Source organism: Varanus komodoensis, unplaced genomic scaffold (assembly GCF_004798865.1).
Source record: "Varanus komodoensis strain SLA01 unplaced genomic scaffold, ASM479886v1 scaffold6_4, whole genome shotgun sequence".
In the NCBI taxonomy this organism is placed as follows: domain Eukaryota; kingdom Metazoa; phylum Chordata; class Lepidosauria; order Squamata; family Varanidae; genus Varanus; species Varanus komodoensis.
In genome coordinates this window covers 3,953,241-3,973,049 of record NW_025336347.1, presented here as the reverse complement: position 1 = coordinate 3,973,049, position 19,809 = coordinate 3,953,241, and the positions used below count along the sequence as shown (strand labels likewise).

The 19,809-nt window shown below is 39.8% G+C and overlaps 1 protein-coding gene across 2 annotated transcripts in view; it reads right to left on the bottom strand.

Annotated features, from left to right (window-relative positions):
• CRBN (cereblon) overlaps window positions 1-16,904 on the bottom strand; it is a 32,413-nt gene extending 15,509 nt beyond the window's left edge. The window contains exons 1-4 of one of the 2 annotated variants that reach the window (XM_044451858.1): window positions 16,797-16,904; window positions 6,173-6,285; window positions 1,972-2,174; window positions 1,189-1,338 (exon numbers count right to left, since the gene is read on the bottom strand). In XM_044451858.1, the coding sequence (XP_044307793.1) occupies window positions 1,189-1,338; window positions 1,972-2,174; window positions 6,173-6,285; window positions 16,797-16,863 (533 nt within the window). In that variant the 5' untranslated portion in view covers window positions 16,864-16,904. The remainder of the gene's footprint in view (window positions 1-1,188; window positions 1,339-1,971; window positions 2,175-6,172; window positions 6,286-16,796) is intronic. The other variant, XM_044451859.1, reaches the window with a different exon arrangement.
• Window positions 16,905-19,809: the final 2,905 nt, after the last annotated feature.

Sequence of the window (19,809 nt, the reverse complement as noted above, 5' to 3'; positions counted from 1 at the left end):
ACAAATCAGGTATATTTTGTGGTTACATTATACATTACTATGTCACGGGATGATGCTTGAACCTACTTCCCTGCCATGCAAAAAAGATGGAGATAGTGCAGGTGAAAAAATTTAAACAATCCTCCACCTTTTGTGACCTATGTTAATGGTTTTTCTATGACTACCATCAGGATTCCTACACTTCAGTTTTCTTGCTTGTGCCCATTAACTAGCAGAACATAGAAGTGGTACCCAGTCAGTGATCCTACATCATGAGGCAGCTGTGTGTGAGCATTAAAGCTTAACTGATTTACCATTAAAGCAAAGCAGTATTTCCATATTGGTCAAGGCATTTCCAGATCTTTTAAAACGGACAAATTTATAGAATTCTGTCATGAAAAGGTATTATATCTGCCTAAAATAAAGTTTAAGCATTTCAATTACTTCTGCCAATCCAGATAAAGGACATCATGCAGTAAAATATGTGTTGAATAATTTCTACCTTGGAGGTTGACAGGCTTCAGAACTTTGGGTGATCTGCAGGAAATTACAGTTTCTGAATGCCACCAACAATAATAGCTAAAAGATGTATTACAACAATCAGTCTTCTGAGAGCTAAGACAGCTGAAGGGGTCTTTTGGTTTGTTTGTTTTTTGGTAGAAAGACTGTGAGCTCAGCTGTGGTAATGAATTCCAGACATAACCATGTGTTCAGAAGCAGCTTGTTTTTTGATACAAAGAGTATGCCCCTACTTTTGCACTTGGATCAGAGAGACTGACTTCAGGGCTCTGGTCAAAAACAAGCTAGTTCCTGCAAATATGGTGCAATGCTGATAACTGGGAATCAGAAAGTGGTACTAATCTATCAAGAATTGTAAATTCTAGTCTACTTTTTGCCTTCTCTAACTCCAACACAAGTCTTGCCCTGCTCATAAGCAAAGTTGATGGGGACAAACAGGTGCAGAGAAAGCCATAGAAAAAGTCTACATTTTGCATTGATTCCTGCCACACATTATTAATATGATGCTGATATGCATTAGCTGCCCCAGTGAACAAAACAACTCATTCAGTAATCTATGCTATTAATATCAGCTTGTAGAGAGCAGCTAAACAAGACATAAGCTGAGAATTTCATATGGACAAGATTATAACAGTTTATAAGATGTTCATAGTCTTCTGTTCAACATCATATTGCTCCTTATTTCCTTACCCATCTGCTTGAGTTCTTATTTCAAGCACTTTAAACCTCTGTCTTCCCACTGCTTTTACTTTAACTGTTTCAATTCCATAATCCACTTCTTCTCGATAGGCATAAATTTCAGCTGTTGTTCCAAAATGTGCTTCTCTTTCAAGTATATTGCTAAAAAAAACAAACACACACATGCATTAGAAAAGACTGTGTTACCTGCCTTAGCATTCATTTATCTGCTATCATTACATAATCATCCGTACATTTTTCTTCAATCCAAAATTTTTCTCTTTACTATCTGAAAAATATAATTGTGGCACAGCAGCATTCAATAACCCATCTTAACATAAATATATTTGTATCTTGACAGTCTACATCCAGTATTGTAAAAACATACAAATGTTTAAAGATATGTAATCAAAACAAACTGATTTTCTATTCTAGGTGAGTTTAAAATAGTCTGAAAACCAGTAACTTTGTTATATGGAAAAATGTGGCAATGAATTTGACTTTCAGGCACAGCTCTGAAAGTTAGGGATTGCTTCATTCATCTTAATGTTTGGTAATATCTTCAGCCCCACTGTGGTTGTTTAAATCACTTCCTGGTGCTTAAGTAAATGGAGTAACTCCTGCTGAGCTGAACTACAGCATGTGTGCAGGAGCCCTCCAAGGTGCACTGGACTGCAACCAATGAATTTTAAAACATGAAATAGCAATGCTACAGTCCGTAACATACAGTCTATTTGCTGCTTCGACAGATACAACATCAGTTCTAGGTAAGTGCAAGTCTATTTACATATTCACCTGTAAGCAAGAACAGCAAAAGTTCTGTCCTTCTGTATTAAGTTCCGCACCATGCTAACCTCTTGGGGACGGAAGAGCTGAAGAGGCAATGTTTGTCCAGGAATCAACATTACCATCACGTGGGGTAAGACTGGAATCGTTTGACAACTGTCATCATCATGGACAGTCCTTCCATGAAATTCTTCCATATCTGATCCTAGATACTTTCCAAAAGATAAAACAAAAGTCTCAGTTCAGGGGGAGAGCTTTCATATTTGTTTACAACTTATAAATGCAAAAATTAGGATAACAGCACTGGAATATATGGACTGGTTTCAAAGAACCAAGAAACAGAAATAGCCACTAGTACGTTCCGTTTTTGTGGTAATGCCAGCACAAGAGTTTGCATGTTCCTATAATAGTGCTTCTCTAACTGTTGGGCAGGACCAACTGGCATAGCTGGTTTGCAGTGTTTCAGGCCAGTGGTTTTCAACTGCTGGTCTGCAGATTTCCTGTCAGTCCGTGAAAAAGCCGAAGAGTAGCTCAGAGGGGTGGCATATAAGAGCAGTAAGTTCAGCCTGCTCTTCCTGCTCAGGGTTGCTGCTGTTGCCAGGGGAAATGATCCATGCCAGCTCTTCCCCTCCTCCTGCTGGCATCAGCTGGGTTCCCCCGGTGACATCAGGAGCCCTGAGCGAGTGGGAAGAGTGTGCTGAGTGTGAGTTGCTGCCCTTATATGCAGCTTTGAGAATACGGATGCCCCTCCCCCCGCCCCAGCACACTGGTCCCAAGCTGGCTAGTTCTGGTTTTGTGGCCCCTGACAAGGCAAGCGGCATGGCCATCCTCCAGGTGTTCCTGCTGCTCGTAGCTCCTTGTCAGGTAGTGCAAGGCCAGAGCCAGGCAGCTTGGGGCCACTTGCAGGGTGCGCCGAGAGGGCAGGGGCAGGGGCAGGGGCAGTGGCAGCCTTCTCAGCGTTGCATCTCAGGGCAGCAACTCGCGCTCAGCCCACTCTTCCCGCTCACTCAGCGCTGCTGCTGACACCAGGGGAACTGAGCTGGTCGTAGCAGGAGGTGGGAGAGAGCCCACACGGCTCCACACAAGGGGCAGGGCCATGCAGAGAGCCCCCGAGTGTCGCGGAGGAGCAGCGGAGGGGTGGCCGGGCCATTCAGAACTGCACAGAAGGGCGGCAACTCTCGCTCAGCCCACTCTTCCCGCTCGCTCAGCGCCGTCACCAGGGGAACTGGGCTCATCCTAGCAGGAGGTGGGAAAGCACTCTGACGTCACTCTGGTGTCCAAACATAAAATGCAATGGCTGTCAGAATTTTGGATATCACTCTAACGTACAGAGTTATTAAATTGTTACATATATTTGTGTGAAAAGAGATTTTCAGCCCTGTCACTGATAAAAACCAGAGAAACAGAATGGATGTGAGTGCAGCACTTCGTCTCTCGAAAACAACACTGCAACCCAACCATCAACTATTCAGTAGCAGATTTCACATTAGCCTTATATGAATTAAATATTGCTCTCTAAAAATTTCAGTTGTATTTGATTACATTTAATTTCAATACTTTATTCTTTTATTAGCATTTTACTGCTTGGTTTCTGGTTATTTTAGAGAATTATCATTTTGGTATATTCAAAAACTAATACACAAAATACTATATTATGTATATAATGTTTTTTTTTTTAATTTCGGCCTCAGAGATCCCTGAAAAGTTTTTCCTATTTTCGCTGGTCTCCAGCTGTAAAAAGATTGAAAACCACTGCTTCAGGCTGACTAGTTCCACTTTGTTTGAGCAGCCTATTCTATGACTACACCATACACACTACACATGCACACGTGACAGTGGAAGTTGTTTAGAGAGCTAATAATGTATATAATAATTTGTAAAGATGAATATAGAGAAAAGAAATAAGGAGGAAATGAGTGTAAAAGCAGCAGGCAAGAGGGAAGAATAGAATTTTTGCAGTTGCAAAGAGGGTGCAGGTTGTGGAAAAGGGAAAGGAAGATGATAATGACAAGAGATGAGTAAGAATTCTTTGAAAGACAATAGGAGGAGGGGGGAGAAAATGATATAAAAGTATTTTCTGTTGAGAGGCTCTTGATAAGCAAAGTTTATCTGGAGAGGATGAGTCATGATACTTCCCAAGCCAATGTCTCCATTTCACTTGAGAGAAGCTTAAGTATTCTTCAGCGATTTAGCCCTTTCCAATGAGAGATTGGATATCACTATTGTCACTCATTATGCTAAACTATATCTTCATCTGCCATCATTTTGTAGCAGGGTCTGACCGTGCATTACCATTTTGTAACTGGGCCTCAGTTATTTTCAGCACTCAGATGAGCCTGGACTTAGAAATTTGGGACCCACTGCTACCATAGATATAAATATGCTTGTAATTATGCAAAAGATCACACAATTAGATTAACATAAATGGATTTATTTCCAGAGGAGTAGCCTTGTTAGTCTGTTGCAGCAAAAACAACAAAATATTGTGACTCTTAAGTTTTTTATGGACATGGTCTACTTCATTAGATGCATCAAGTGTTCACCTCAAATTGGTGAGATGATATGTATTTATATACATACACTGTGGTGGGTATGGTCAGAGGCTTGTTTTTATCTATTGAAAATTATTCTTAGATTGTTTTTAAAGGTAAATTAATGTGTATACAAATCTAACAAAGTGCAGTTAACACTTTATGCACCCAATGAAGTGACCCTTAAAAGTCCAGAATCTAGCTGCTAGTCTTTAAAGTTCCATAAGATTATTTCTGATGTAATTGAATTTATTTTCAGTTATGTGCTTCTAGAGTAAGATAAAAATTAAAACTTGATCATAAAAGATAAATCACAGTCTTTCTATGCACCTTTGAAGTCAATTATCTTGAAACCTAACTATGTGTGATTCTTTCAATATATTCAGAACATTGAATGAAGACCAGTTAGGTACAGATATAACAGGGGTTTAAACCTTTATTTTAATATGCAATGATTTGAACCCACCAGCTCCCAGCCCTTCCAATCTTTCTTGTGGAAAAAGAATGACAGATAACATTTTTCAATGTATATTGCATGCTTCTTGCCTGATTTAGGGTATGAGAACGCCAATTCTGCCATTTTCTCCTGGAAAGCTAAGGATAGCTGATGGGAACATTGAGCTGCACTCACCTTACGGTCAAGGGAAATCAATGAAACCCTTTACATGGGCCTAAGTAATTAAATGGGATAAGGGTAGAGTGGAATACAGAGACATCCAAAATACTGCTTATGTTCCTCACCTATTTCCATATGCAAATCCAATCAGAATATATAGGAGTACAGGCAGAAGAAACAATTACTATCATTGGACAGAGTATGTTAAATTTTATTTTAAATATAGGCTGTCTAAACTATTTGGACAAGCTGTTAAAACCCTCTGAACTCATGATATGGAGATGCTCCTTGATCGAGCTTTGCCAGGTGACCTCAGTGGCTTGGAGTGTTTGTAACTGATTTCAGCTGGTACAGTAACTATGCTCATTCCTAGCTAGGAACAGCCTAGCCACTGTGGTTCATGCACTTTGCGCTAGATTACTGAAATGTACATTATGTGAGACAGAATGCAGCAGCTACAGTGCTCATTGGAACTTTCGGAGATGTTCACATCTATGTTAAAAGAACTCTACTAGCTTCCTATCAACTACACAACCATGCTTAAGGTTTTGTTATAGACACACAAAGCCCTAAACAACTTGGGAACAGGATATCTGGCAGACCACCTTGTCTTATATATACCTAGTTGAGCTTTAAGATCTTTATAGAATACCTTGCTAGCTGTTTTACAACCAACATAATGTCACAAAACACTCTGAAGACAAGGTTCCCAGATGGCAGGGCTCTCTCTCTGGAACACCCTCCCTCACACATTTTGGAAGGCTGAATATACGTTTTGTTTATAACACCTTCTGTAAATGCACTAGTTCACCCAGGCATTCCTTGGCTTGTACTGAAATGCAATTAATTATAAGCTGCTCCATGTTACTGTTCTTTGTACTGCTTTGGGTTGACCTTGTATTATTATATTTGACAGTGTTTTTTAAAAATTATGTCAATGTTCACATACATACCACTTAGAAATTTTATTAAGTAAGTACCACATGTTTTGCAACACAGAACAAAATTGGGATAACAAGGGATCAAAGATGTTGAGGAAAGATCATCACTATGGAATACATACCACATGTGAAGTCGGCAGACTGGTATCAAAATTAATGGTGCTTGGCTTTTCTGCCTCCTTGGTGTCTTGATCTTCCACTTCCATTTCAACATCATCTTCTTCCTCACTCTCTGCTAACAAGCCCAAAACAATTGAAAAAATTTAAACCTCAAAACAAAATCAAAGATGGCACAAAAAGTCAATGTTATGAAGTTTTTTTAAGGCAGCTGTAAATTTCTTACTCGCATTTTACTGTGGAAGTTTATGACTGCCCATAATGCTAATAAAGCATGTTTTAGGAGAAGTTATTATTTTAACAAAAGTTTATGATCTTCTCTCATTTGAATCAGGATATACTCTTAGTAAGGTCACATTTGTGATCACTGCCCTATCTGTAGTTCATCGCACTTCTGGGAAATACTGTGTTCTGGAAACTAAAATTTATAATCTTTGGATGGATGCCAAGTTCTTCCCAGCTGTACTTGTTTTCACTTTTCCACTAGTCAGGTTTTAGCCAACAGTGATTTTGCTTTATTATGCACCATTTTTTTAAATTTTACCAAGATCCCAGACCATTTGAATTTTTATAATTAATTTTCAACATCTATTTTCTGCCTTCTTGTAGAAAATATTCAGGGCAAGCAGCTCATAAACAAAATTTTTAATATTCAACAATATTTAAAAACATACAAGTTTTTAAAAACATACAAGACAATATTTTAAGACATACAGGACTAAAACATACAAGTTTGCATTGTATTAAGTGGGATTCTGATTCCTGATAGTGAAGAGTTCATATTCAAAACTAAGCAGCTATGTCTTGGCTGTTCATCAGAAGTCAAGCAGGGTCAGGTGCAATTCCTTTGGCAGGATGTTCCAATGTACTAGTTCCACTCTATACATTTCACCTAATACAACTAGCAAACCTTCATGGTTACCATGGTTTACAGTTTTTCCATGATTTACCCAATAGATAATCAAGTGGTTTCTACATAATTATGGCTTCAATTCTTCTCATTCAGTCCTTCCACCATTGGCATATATCCTATCAGTCACTGTGTCTGAAATTCAACTCCAAGGAACATCACTCCCTGCCTATTTTGTCTGTCTCTTCCTTTTGTATGGCTGAAGTGACTCCTTCAGTTGCTGCTCTTTCCAGAGGACTTTGTGATAGCTGCATACCAGGATGATGGAAAGCATGATCCTGGATACAGATAACATGACAACCCATGGTGGTATGGAGAAACAATAAAACAAACTATTGCTTCTTCTCCTGGTTTTAAATGGTAAGACCAATCTTACCATTACAAAATACCATGACTGGGTTTGGCAACATGAAAGACAAACAATGCTAAAAATTCACCATGGCTTGCCTGAACCTTACCACTATATCCATACACCATACTGGAAATAATGGTTAGACCAAGAGCAGATCCTTAGAAGAAAATACCTTTTTCTTTGGCAGTCTGAAATCACAAATCCTTTGGATAATTTATATATATGATTTGTATTTCCCCTTTGCACCAAAAATGTAGCACTCAAAGCACATAACAGTAAGGGAAAGACTAAAAAGTAATCAAACAAATGAATTTGCATGATTAAAAACACAATATAAGAAATAGTATTCAGTCAATTAAAAAAACCCTTCCCAAACTAAATTCCATGCCCACATCCCCCTGTAAAGCTGCTCTGGAGGATTGAGGGCCATGTAAAACTGCGTGACAGGTTATGAAGATTACCTTCTCCTTCCTTCAGTGAGGAGCCTCTGCTGAATTCTTGTTACATTTATTTATTTAAAATTTCTTATATACCATCTGATTATTATAAAATCTCAAGACGGTTTACATAAAAGGAGCTCATGAAGGGAAAGGAACCCTTCTGGGAATTGAATAAGCAATCTGGATGAAACCCATTGTTTTTAAAAGGTATTTCAACTGCAGAGCTAACATTTCTTCATAATCCCGCTAAAGCTGGAACAATAGCCAGATATTACTTCTGAGTAACTTCTGGTTTATAAAAATATTACTCTAATGCAGCTTTGTTACTGTCTGAAGTTGTTTGTTACCAGCTTTTACCCATTTTGTAAATATTTTATCAAGTGGTATCAGGTATATTTTCATGCATACTGACCATTTGAAGGATGCAGTCCTCTCTACAGACTATTTTAAAGCTTATCCTTCCCTTTACCCATGCTTGATCTGTTAGTGGACAACACACTTTAAAATATATTGTTATTTATTTTTTACTTTAAGCCATGCTTCATTCTTAAGTCTGCCTTATGATAATTGCTTCCCCACCCCACTATCCCTTATTTCTATGAGAAATAAATCAGCAACCTAACTGTGTTACATGTTGGCCAAGGGCTCCTAAAGTCTGGGAAGAGAGATGACTCATTATACTGCATTGGCACAATGGAAAAACCCCGAAGTCCATCACTTTGGTCTTCTCACATTTAGACAGATGAAGATATACAAACCTCTCTCTTTATCATATTGAGATGGAATTCAAGCTACAATTTGAAAAACTTCAAATATAATAAGATAAAAATAAGATTTTATTTGTTTTTATTAAGTACTAGAAAATACAGATGTAAAAAGGAGATATTTAATTTTAATTGGCCAACTCTGACAGTTGTAGTTTATAGTCAAAATTGATTATGAATGCTCAAACAGAGATGGGGATTAGATCATAAACCTTTATATAAATATCGGACAGATTACTATGGATGCGGAAACATTATTAAAAGTCTTGCTCATGAAAATTCAAGTTTGCTTCATGAGCAGTGACTGGATTATGCGCAAACCTCATGTAGGTAACATCAAAAATACTATCCCCTGAATTCTTGTGTATGTAGCTCATATACACATACACATATATGACAAACTATAATGGCCCCATATTTCAGGTTGGGCTTAAAAGTGGCCCCAGGTCTGAAAACCTCTGAGACTAGTTTGCTTTAAGGGTGAATTTCCCACTTATCAATTGAGTAATTCACATAATTCAAATTATGCTGCACTAGCAGATGATAAAAAGGGCAAAACAATGGGCTTACCAAGAGTGCCAATAGCAAAAATTAGTTTAATAAATCATAGAAATTATTCAAAGTATAAAGTCAACATATCACTGTAGAAAAAGTCAAGTTTCCCTTACTTCTATCCAGGTCCCACACTTTTATTAAATGAATCCATCTTTTCATTAAAGATATGCAACAGTATTTGGGTTGAACATTCCTAAACACTAGACTTAGAAATAGATGCTTATTTAACATAAATCCTGCTGATTAACTTGCAACTAGCATATTATATTTGAAAAAAAAAAATCTAGCCACAATCTTCTTGCTATCAGATTCATTATTTAAAGGTTACATGTGCAACAATATCATGCAAACCACCCTACTGCTCATGACTAAGTGCAGTATGTTTTTTCATGACTTTGTTGTTCCTCTCCATTTCTCCATTTTACTGTCCAAAAACACAGGCCAATGCACAGCCAAGCCACAAGACTCTAAGCACCCCAACCTAGTTAGGTCTTCACATTATTAATTTTCTTCTTTTAAGTATATTCTAAGTAAGTATTCCTTAGGGAATGAGGCCATTCCACAGATTAATATTACAATTGCTAGCCACATTTAATATTAGATAAGAAATTATTCTGTTCCAACTCAAGTTGAAGTCACTTTAATTTTTAACCTTAAGCCTGCGGATGAAAATTTTGTTCCTGCTTCTATTGACCTGGTTCACATGACAGAAAAGTTAATTAACTATGCTGGCTTGTGAACTACCTGGTCATATGCCAGCCCGATTTACATAATAACCAATTCCCTGTGTGGCTACTGTGACATCCAAAAATGGTGAGACTCGGTAATTAACAAACCACCAGAACTCACAGTCTGTTCTAGGGTTGCTAGGTAGCTTGTCACCTTCATGAAGTTCAGATGTCACAATAACACATACCAGCTGGAAGTAATAATGTAAATCACACAACCAGCATGCAGATTGTGTATAAGAAGCAACCTTCAAGTTGTGTGACCAGCCAAATTGATCTATATATTAAATTTAACTGCAACATGTTATGCTCAACATTTCAGAACTAATTCCACATGGAGGAACTTTATTAGCATATTTATAGTCTGCTTAGGGGAAGACTGTTCTCCTAAATTAAATTTGATATCCACACTTTACTGCTAATGATTAGCAGTTGCACTGTTTATTTCGCAATTGCTAATTGGAAAGCTTCTCTGCAAATCTGTTGTTATCTGTCCTGAAACTTGTTGAAGGCTGGTATGTTCATCCCTTAAATAAAATTGTATTAAAAAGAGTGAGTGGGTGCAATAGCAGAGTGAATCAGCTGTAGCTCCACTACCATCAGTAACATGATGCAAGTATGCTAAAGAGGGCTGGAGCTTTTTACTGATCCACCAGGCTCCAAACCACAGGACATAATCCAGATCAAGCTCCATAGCAAAGCCTTACCCTGTTGCTTATGATGTCATCTGATTGCATCTGGATGCATATTGCCACTTATGCCACTAAGGCCACTATCAGATGCATGTATAAATAGAAAAAGAGTTTATCTTATCTGAGGAATCCTGTAAGTTGTGGGAGTTTTTTCTGTCTAAACATGCATGGGATTGTGCCCACAAAGGAAGAAAAAGATGAATACAGGTCAAGTATGCAGGTCTATATTAACACAGGCCAGGATCCATGAACTATCTTAAGTTGTATTAAAAATATTTTCAGTGTTATTACATTTGAATCCTGCACTTCCTACTCTTGAAATAAACTTATGGCATATTACATAACTGTCCTCTTCTTTCTCATAACAACCAGGTTAGACTGAGTCAGTGGCTGACCTATAGTTACCCAGTAAACTTCCTCAGTGAGTGAGGTTTAGCACTCAGATCTCCCAAATTTCTACCTAACATTCTAACCACCAAACCGCAATGGCTCTTGGCTATCCTATAGTCATTCTTTATTTAACCTCAATTTTGTATATCTTATATTCCTTATGTACATTATTTTGTTTGTACCTTTAGCTCTATAGCATATGAATCACACTTCTTTCTGGTGGGGCCTAGCCAATTCTTCCAGTTTCCCAGCCCAATTTTCTTCTGCTTCTAAGGAAGGCTCACTAAAAGAAGTACATGTGATGTTTCATAAAATGAAAGAACACAGGTAAGTGTCACAAGGCCCCACTTACCAACCAGTGGGGCTGCATACTGACTTCTTGGATCAATGTCCATTTGATATATGCCAATATATGGCAAACTAACCTATGTGTCCTCTCTGCATGTTTATTTGATGAATTTGTGCTTGCCCACCTGAGTGTCTTGTATTTCTGTACATATACTTTCAAATGCAGCATCTTTCAATTACCAGAATGAGCAGTCCTATTACTATAATCATTAAAGGATTAATCAACTGAAGATAAAGGTTTTAGCAACAGACTTTTTTTACCAAACCAAACCAGCACTATCCTAAACTATCCTCTCTTACCACTACAGCATATTTAGTTCAAAGCAACCTAACCCAACAACACATAGCATGCTACTTAGGAATCCAACAGACCCATTTTTAAACATTTTGATTTTCCAGGTTTATAGTGAATGACGACAGCCAAAGCAAAGAAAAAGTCGTATCTAAGCTTATGAGACCTTATTTTCTCTAGAACAATTTCCACAGCAGCCATTCCAGTTATATAACTTCAAGAAATGGTACTGGAACTTTCTTGTTTTTAATTGTTAACCACCATCACTACAGGAGATAGTATAAATGACTCCCCACCCACTTTTTCCTTCACAACCATGTGACCTAGATTAGGTTACAGGAATAAATGAGCTAAGGTCTCTCAGTGAGCTTCATGGGAATTCCAACTTTGGTCTTCTCAGTCCAACACACTAACCATGATTCCTCTCCTTTCTCCTCATTTCTTTTGTTATCATATCTTAGGGTTAGCTCCAGTTCAGTCAACTTACCCACTGAAATAAATGGGGTTTAAGTTACTTACAACCAATTACCCAATGTCAGTGGATCTACTCCCAATATGAGTACATCTGGATCCAATCCCAAGCCCTTGCTTTTTAATATCTGTAGAGCAACTACAGAAAACCACTATGGTAGTTAGTGCTGGATTGGGGACCCAAGAGATCATAGTTGCCACTCAGCCATGAAGCTCACAGGATGACTTTGGGCCAGTCACAGACTCTCAATATAACTTCCCACACAGGGCTGATGTGAAGATAAAATGAAGTGATGGAGAACAATTTAAGTTTAATTAATAAAATAAGTAATAAGATTGGGTTCTTCACAAGAGGATAAAAGGTGGAATATAAATGCAATGCAATAATAATAATTAGAAATGTTAGGTGCTTCCTAAATTATTAAAGTATGTTAAGTTAGCAATAGTAGCATATCAAACTTCTTGTAATAAAAGGGTTTTGTTTTACTGATTTCCAATTCCTAAGGTCTTATTTCTCCCATCAGATAGGCCATTCTGCTAACCTTTTGTGATTTCTGAGCCATAAAGCATATCCACAAATTTTGTTACTCAAATATTCTCAATTATCTTAATGGTCTTGTCAATTACTAGTATTATTTCTATTTTAAATCTACAGGATAGAGAATTTATTCTATAAAATAAATAGAAACATAACCATAGGAATGGCAAATCTACCAGTGAACTATCAAATGATGAAGTCCTAACATCCATCTGTTGTGAGGTGGTGATTCAGGGGGAGCACTCTAACAGTGTTTTGACTAACCAACTAAGGGCAGGAATATTATGCAGCAATTATGCAAAAGCTAGGCCTGATCAGTGCTACCTAGGAATCTTATGCATGCCTCTTTGAAGTCCAGGGAGGGAAATATACATAAATATAATAAGTAACTCAAAATGCTGATAAAATGTGACTTGTTTCTTAGCAACCCTGACCATCACATATGTTTGCTCATGGGGATGGTGCTTTTACTAGTATACTTCTTTGGTAGTATGTGGGACACTTTAGCAAGGCACCTTACAACACTTTTGCTATGTATCATTGCCATTCTGAATGCCTTGCACTATCTCCTATGCTTGCTAGAGTTGGTAAGAGTTGTAGTCAATCAACATCTGGGGAGGGGGGGCAAACATTCCCCACAACTAACATGTACAAGGAATGAAGTTTGAACTTGTGCTTAGTAATGATCTTAGTGTCATGCTGGTAAATCAATTAGAAGAACTTTATAAGAGAAGATTCAAATGATCATTTCAAGCTTCATAAAGTGTGACATGATCCTAGGTTCATTAACAAGCATTAAACCAGTTTTTTGGATGTTAATGGGGAACTCTGGATTACTACAAGCCAGTGCACAATGGCAGGACAAGCAAGGAAGGAGGATTTGTCCTCTGTACTCATGCTTGCCTGCATAAACCATGAAGCCTAGAATGATTGCCCAAACTGTGATTGAAGATAAGATAATCTGCAGATAAGATCCTTGTTCTGTTTTATAAGCCTCTACAGTGAGGCAACCTTTTGACTATATATACAGTTTACTATCTTTTCTGAAAGATGGAAGAATGCCAAATACAGTAAACAAAAAATTAACCTTCTCTATACTGAAAGCCAAAAGTATTTGCGGTATAATTTTATAGCCTTTCAACATCATCTGGGAGGCCATGAGATTATTTAGTGACCCTGGAACTGGGACTCCATAGGAAAAGCCCTCTCCCCTAAGGCTGTAAATAGGCCTCAGGGAAGGAAAAAGGGGCATGTCAAGAGGTATAGAAGGGAGGGTTTGTGAACTTATCACCATTCTAACTTCCTTCCTTCCCTTCCCCAGTGCTTTATTTAGGTGGCTGAAAATGGTCATCTAGGTAAAATAGTCAGCATGGGGTGAGACAGTGCGACTCAGCACTGACGCAGCTCTTTCTTGGCATAGGATGCATGTAAAGGTGATAGGACTGTACATTTAAAATGTTTTCATTTAGAAGGCATTTAAGATGCTACACTTATATAGCTAAGGGACATGATTCAGCAGCCTTCTTCAACCTGGTATCCTCCAACTATGTCTGTTGTAATCTGATTGTTGTAATCCCCAGACCACCAGAATGTCTAGCTAGTGGTCATGCTGGTGGGGAATTATGGGCAATTACAGTTTAACAAATATGGATAGCCCTGGTCTGGGGAAAGCTGTGATAAAGATTTCTAAAATGCAGAAGAAAAATAGTCAAAAGAAAATTTCATTCCAGCATAACTAATGAAAATTATTGGCACTAGATTCAGTACTTTTTCATGCAACACATTAATTTATATACATTTCTACCACAAGATAATGTAGTGAATACTGTGTATTTTCTGTTATGATAGCATAAAATATAGCTTGGGGTTCTGTAGAAAGTTCACTGGGAAAAAAAATGTGCTGAAGCAGGGAGGTAGCTACACAATAGCAGATATTCAGAAAGATATCCAGAAGCATGTACATGCTACTCAGATTCTGAATGATCCCTCTTTTTGTTTCTTAATTTCAAAACATTTTGCTATTCTTATTCAAATTACAGAAACATAGAAACAGAGCGAAACAGAAGGGTCCTCCCAGGTCATCTAGTCTAACCCCCGGCTCTAGCCTAACGCCCGGCTCATGACATGCCTACTGCAGGCAACAGAGGAAGTGGTCAACTAGGAACTCAGTCACCTGGCAGAAGGCAATTACTCTGTTAAGCAAGTAGCCTGTGGTTACTAAAGGTGGTTCCTGCCCCCCTGCCAAGTTAGTGTGGAAAAATGGGTTACAACTGTTTTTTGTGGGACTTATTTACAAATTTGGTATAATCTAAGGGGCTAATCCATGCTCAGATGCAGTATATTTCTAAATACCAACTGGTGGGGAAGAAACAGCATCCGAGAAAGGTTATTTCACAACCTACTTGTGGACTTCAGAAAATGTATGACTGGCTTTATAAAACAGGATGCTTATCTAATGCAAATCTTAGTTCTCTTCCCACAGTGCTCTCCCCACCATGTTCCAGCCATCTTGCTTTCTAACTTTAATGTTCCATGTGTCAGGCCTACTCACAAGAGGTATTTGACTGTTCATAATCTGCAGGAGGTCTGAAAATGCCTTTGGCCTGATCCTGAAAACAAGCTCTATTTTACAAGTCTCCATAGCCTTTTTCCTTGTTTGTTTCTTGTCAGCTAATGGCCTATTCTTCAGACCTCACTTTTTTACCCAAGGCATGTCTGACAACCTGTCCTTGTCTCCAGTAATATGCCCCCTTATTCTCTTTCTGTCCTCAGTTAATATACATTTCTCCTTCGGTTTCCAGATCTCATACATCCCATTCCTTTGTCCCTGACTTCAGCACTTGAATTCTTACTCCTAAAATAACACATTTCCCTTTGATCCTATTAGCTCAATCCCCAATACAATTCTTATTAAATAACATAAAAACTTTCCTACTTTATTAGAACTTTAGCCCTCTGTTCTGCTGTTACCTCCAAGCTCTATAACTGGAATGCTGCTTACCCCCAAGCCCCTGCTCCTCCCTTTCAATACTCCAGGTACTAGTCCCTCTGCCTTGCAGTTACTCTTTTATTTCTACTGATTTGCCACCCCATTTCACAGGGAACTGCAGACAGTATCCCCATGAAACTAAGGAGTTTGGTTTCCTGGCAGGTCAACTATGCTTTTAACAGCACTACAGAAATGAAACTGGAAAAGCTAAGGAGAGGTACATCACTGCATCTACTTTCAAGGATGAACTAACACCTAGAGTGCAGTCCGACACATATTTAGGCAGAAGTCCTATAAATCCCATGGCTGCTAGGGAATGCTGGGATTGTAGGATTTTTTCCTGCCAAGAAATGCATAACATTGCACCCTCATTTGATTTTCTACCTGCTACTAGTGTTATTTTTATTTGGAAAGGGACAAGATCTGTTGTTCTTTTTAAGAAGCCGATTTCTTGTGTCCTAGTATCACCTCTGCCTTTCTTGCGTCTGAACGCATCAGTCCTTCTCCAGTCACAAAAGCTGCCAGGCTGCAGGCACACCCCAGCGCCACAAATCCCACTCGTCCCCGCACCCCCAGTGCTCCAGTGTTTCATCTTCTCCATGCTTCAACCCTCCCTCTTCCCTAGAGGACTGACTGATTGCAGGGTGCCACGCACCTTTTCTCTCCCCGACCCACCTGCTCCTTGCCCCTCGCCTTTGCCAGAGCGGGAGCGCACCTCTCAGTTTCTCTTTCAGCCCCTTTCCTGCGCAAGCGACAGCTGCCCTTTCAGACGCGCCCTCGGCCCTTCGGGTCCGCGGCGCCCACGCACACGCGTCCCACCTCTCGGCCACCCCTTTTCACTGGTCCCTGTCCTCCTCTCCCGCTTCCACCCCATTCCCTCCAGCGCCTCAGGCCCTCTCGCCCAGCGGCTTCTCTCCAGGTTCCTCGTCCCTTCTTCTCTCCCCTGCTTTTCCTGGAATCACAGGCGCCCCGTTTCCCTTCCTCTGCCGGATTAGGCGTGCCCGGTCAGAGACCCGCATGAGGCGACCTCCTGCTTCTGCGCCCCCGACGAGCCCTGTCACTCTGCCTCGCCCTCCCTTCGCCGTCTGCCCCCGCCGCTGCGCCGCAGGGACGCTCGCCTGGCCGCCCTGCCTGAGGCGCCCTGAGGGAGCCGCCATTACCGGGAATGAGCTGCAAGTGGTTCCCCATGTTGTTATCCTGTTCTCCGCCTCCTTCATCTGCGGCCATCGTTGTTTACCCGGAGAGGAGTCTGGGAAGGCGCCGCCGGCAAGGGCGGGAGGCGAAGGAGGCGGCACTTTGAAGAGGCTCGGGACCGGTTTCCGAAGCAGCCGCAGCGCTGTTCTACGGCCGCCGCCCCGCAGCGACTTCTAGCGGCCCGAGAGCGCGTTGCGGCCTCCCGCAAGACGCGAGAAGCCGCGTTTGTGTGCGTGAGCGATCCCGTCTTGTGCTTCTTGGTCGGCTGTGAACGGCACTACCATTTTTCTTCCTCTCGTTCGTGAATGCATATTGAACATGTGCAGAGTTCCGGATAGTCTCGTCTTCTCTGGTAACCGAGGGTGAGAGTTCATGCACCTGCGTATTATCTAACAAAGCGCATACTCACTGTGGGGTTTGAGAAATGATTTGTTGCACCATACAGGCTTTTGTGCTTTTAGGTCGCGCTCCTGTGTATTGTTAAGACGTTAGAAAGCCATACAGCTCCCACAATTCCCCCAGCCTACTGTGGGCAATCATGTGCATGACTACTCAGAAATGTCCCTCTTTTAGTTCAGTGCAATCTTACACATGCTTAGAAAGTCCTGCAACTCCCACATGGCTGGGGTACAATGGAAGTTGTAGGACTTACTCCTGTGCAAACATACATAGAATGGTCCTGTTAAAGACTGATTCGCAGGTTCAAATACAACTGGTTTTCCTTACAAGTTCTCTCAAATAGTTCATTCATCCACTGAATTCCTGGGTTCCATTAAATTGCAGAAGGCACAATAACTTTCTTGCTGGGGAAAAGGTTGGAAAATTGTAGGTACTATAACCTTTCATTACTTCCTATGGCACCTTGAAGCATACAAAACGATTTGCAACAGTTATACAGTTCATCCTCAGCACAAAAATTTCTTAAGTTAAAGTCATTAAAGGTGAAATCCTATGGCTGTTTAGACAGGAAAAAGCCCTAAAACTCCCATCATATTCCAGTGATACTGGGAGTTGTATGGCTTTTTTCTGCCTGAATCTGCATAGGCTTGCACCCTAGGTCTGCAACCCTGTACACACATTCCTCAAAGTTAATTGCACTGAACTAAATGGGACGTATTTCTGAGTAGGTATGCATAAGATTGCACTTTAGTGCTCCCATTATAAAGATTCAGAACTGAGGCTGGAATAAAGAGATAGGGTATTTGGGAAGCTCATGTTTGCACAGAGCTTCAGTGGGAAATACCACTAGGAACAAACCATTTTCCTCAGTACTAATATTCTAGCAATGTTCAGAATGTAAGAAATACTTGGCTTCTTCTATCTGCATGTCCAGAGACTGGTGAATTGATAATGAAGTGAGGATGAATTAGACAACTGTTGTAAATCACTCTATGTAGTCCACAATCAAAATTGTAGCATATTTAATATCTAAAATATATCATCAGCATCTCTTCTGAATGGAGTCATAAGGGGGTTTTTGTGTCATAAATTCTACAAAGTGCAGCATAGGAAAGTTGGTACTATAAAGCCCCCGGTTGTTCCTCATTTGCTGTAGCATATTAACTTTGTATGTCCATCCTAGAAAAGCTTGATTGATCTTAACTGAGTAAAAAACTAGCCTGTTTTGCCAGACTTTCAAAGCATACAGGCAGTTTCAGCATAAGAATCTCATTCTAATAAATAATTGTTACTGCTGTGTGCCATCAAGATGTTGCTGGTGGTGACTATGAATGCGTGCCCTTGAAAATGTCCTTGACAGCCCTGTACTGTTGTGTAAACACAAGGCCATGGCTTCCTTTATAGAATCAATCAATCTCCTGGCTGGTTTTCCTATTCTTCTGCCTTGACTTTCTATAGCATGCTTTTCTTTTCCAGTGCATCTTGCCACCTCATGATGTGTCCAGAGTGTGGCAGCTCCTGTTTTGTCATGCATGTTTCCAGTGAAAATTGTGGCTTGATTATCCTGTTGCTATCAGTTCTCTGCCTGTTTCATCTGCGCCCTTTACTGTTCACCCAGAGAGGAGTCCAGGAAGGTACTGCCAGTAAGGGCGGGAGGTAAATAAGAGGTCATATCATCCTGGTCTCATGCTCTGGTAAGTTAGTCAAGATTAAATCAAATTTTCCTGGTTCAAAAGGAAATGCTGGTTTAAGGAAACCATAAGGCAAGTGCTGAAGGTAGGGCATGAGAGGAGAATACATAGATGCATTTTGTTAAGTTGAGGTTGTTGCTTATGGATTATCCACTATTTAAATTTGGTGCTTGTGGTTTTGAACAGACTTTATATTCTGATTTTAAATAGTCTTTAATTGTTTTTATGATATAGTGTTAGGTATGGGCACTTGGAAAAATGGAAAAAGAAGGAGCAGTGGGGGACTCCACAGTCTGTTACTACTCTCTCAGCTTTCAGATTATATTTTGCATGCCCAGACAGGAGGAAGAGAAGGCAGATCCACACAAACAGACTTAAAGACATGTGGGGCAGCATTATGAAAGATTCAGGACTTATATACATAATTCCTTATCATGAGTATCTATCCATTAACTTGCTTCAATCTATAATTCACACAGTAAAGAGGTATAAATAAAATATGAAGGTAAACTTAGCTAAAAGCAAATAAAACATATCCTGGATCACAGAAGACATTTCTTCATGTCAGTGGTTATTTTGGGATGAGTGAGGCTGACTATTAAGGATGGGCTGTCTTTAATCTTGCATGGCCTATGCAGAGGCTGTCATACTTTGGGCACATCATGAGAAGGCAAAACTCCCTGGAGCAATCTCCTTGGAGAAGACAATCATGCTAGGGAAAGTTGAAAGCAGAAAAAGAAGAAAATGAGAGATGGATTGACTCTGTAAAGGAAGGCACAGCCTTAAATGCATAAGAGCTGAGCAGGGCTGTCATGGGATGGACATTCTGGAAAGCTTTCATTTATAGGATCACCTTAAGTTGGACATCTCTTGAGGATGGTACACAGAA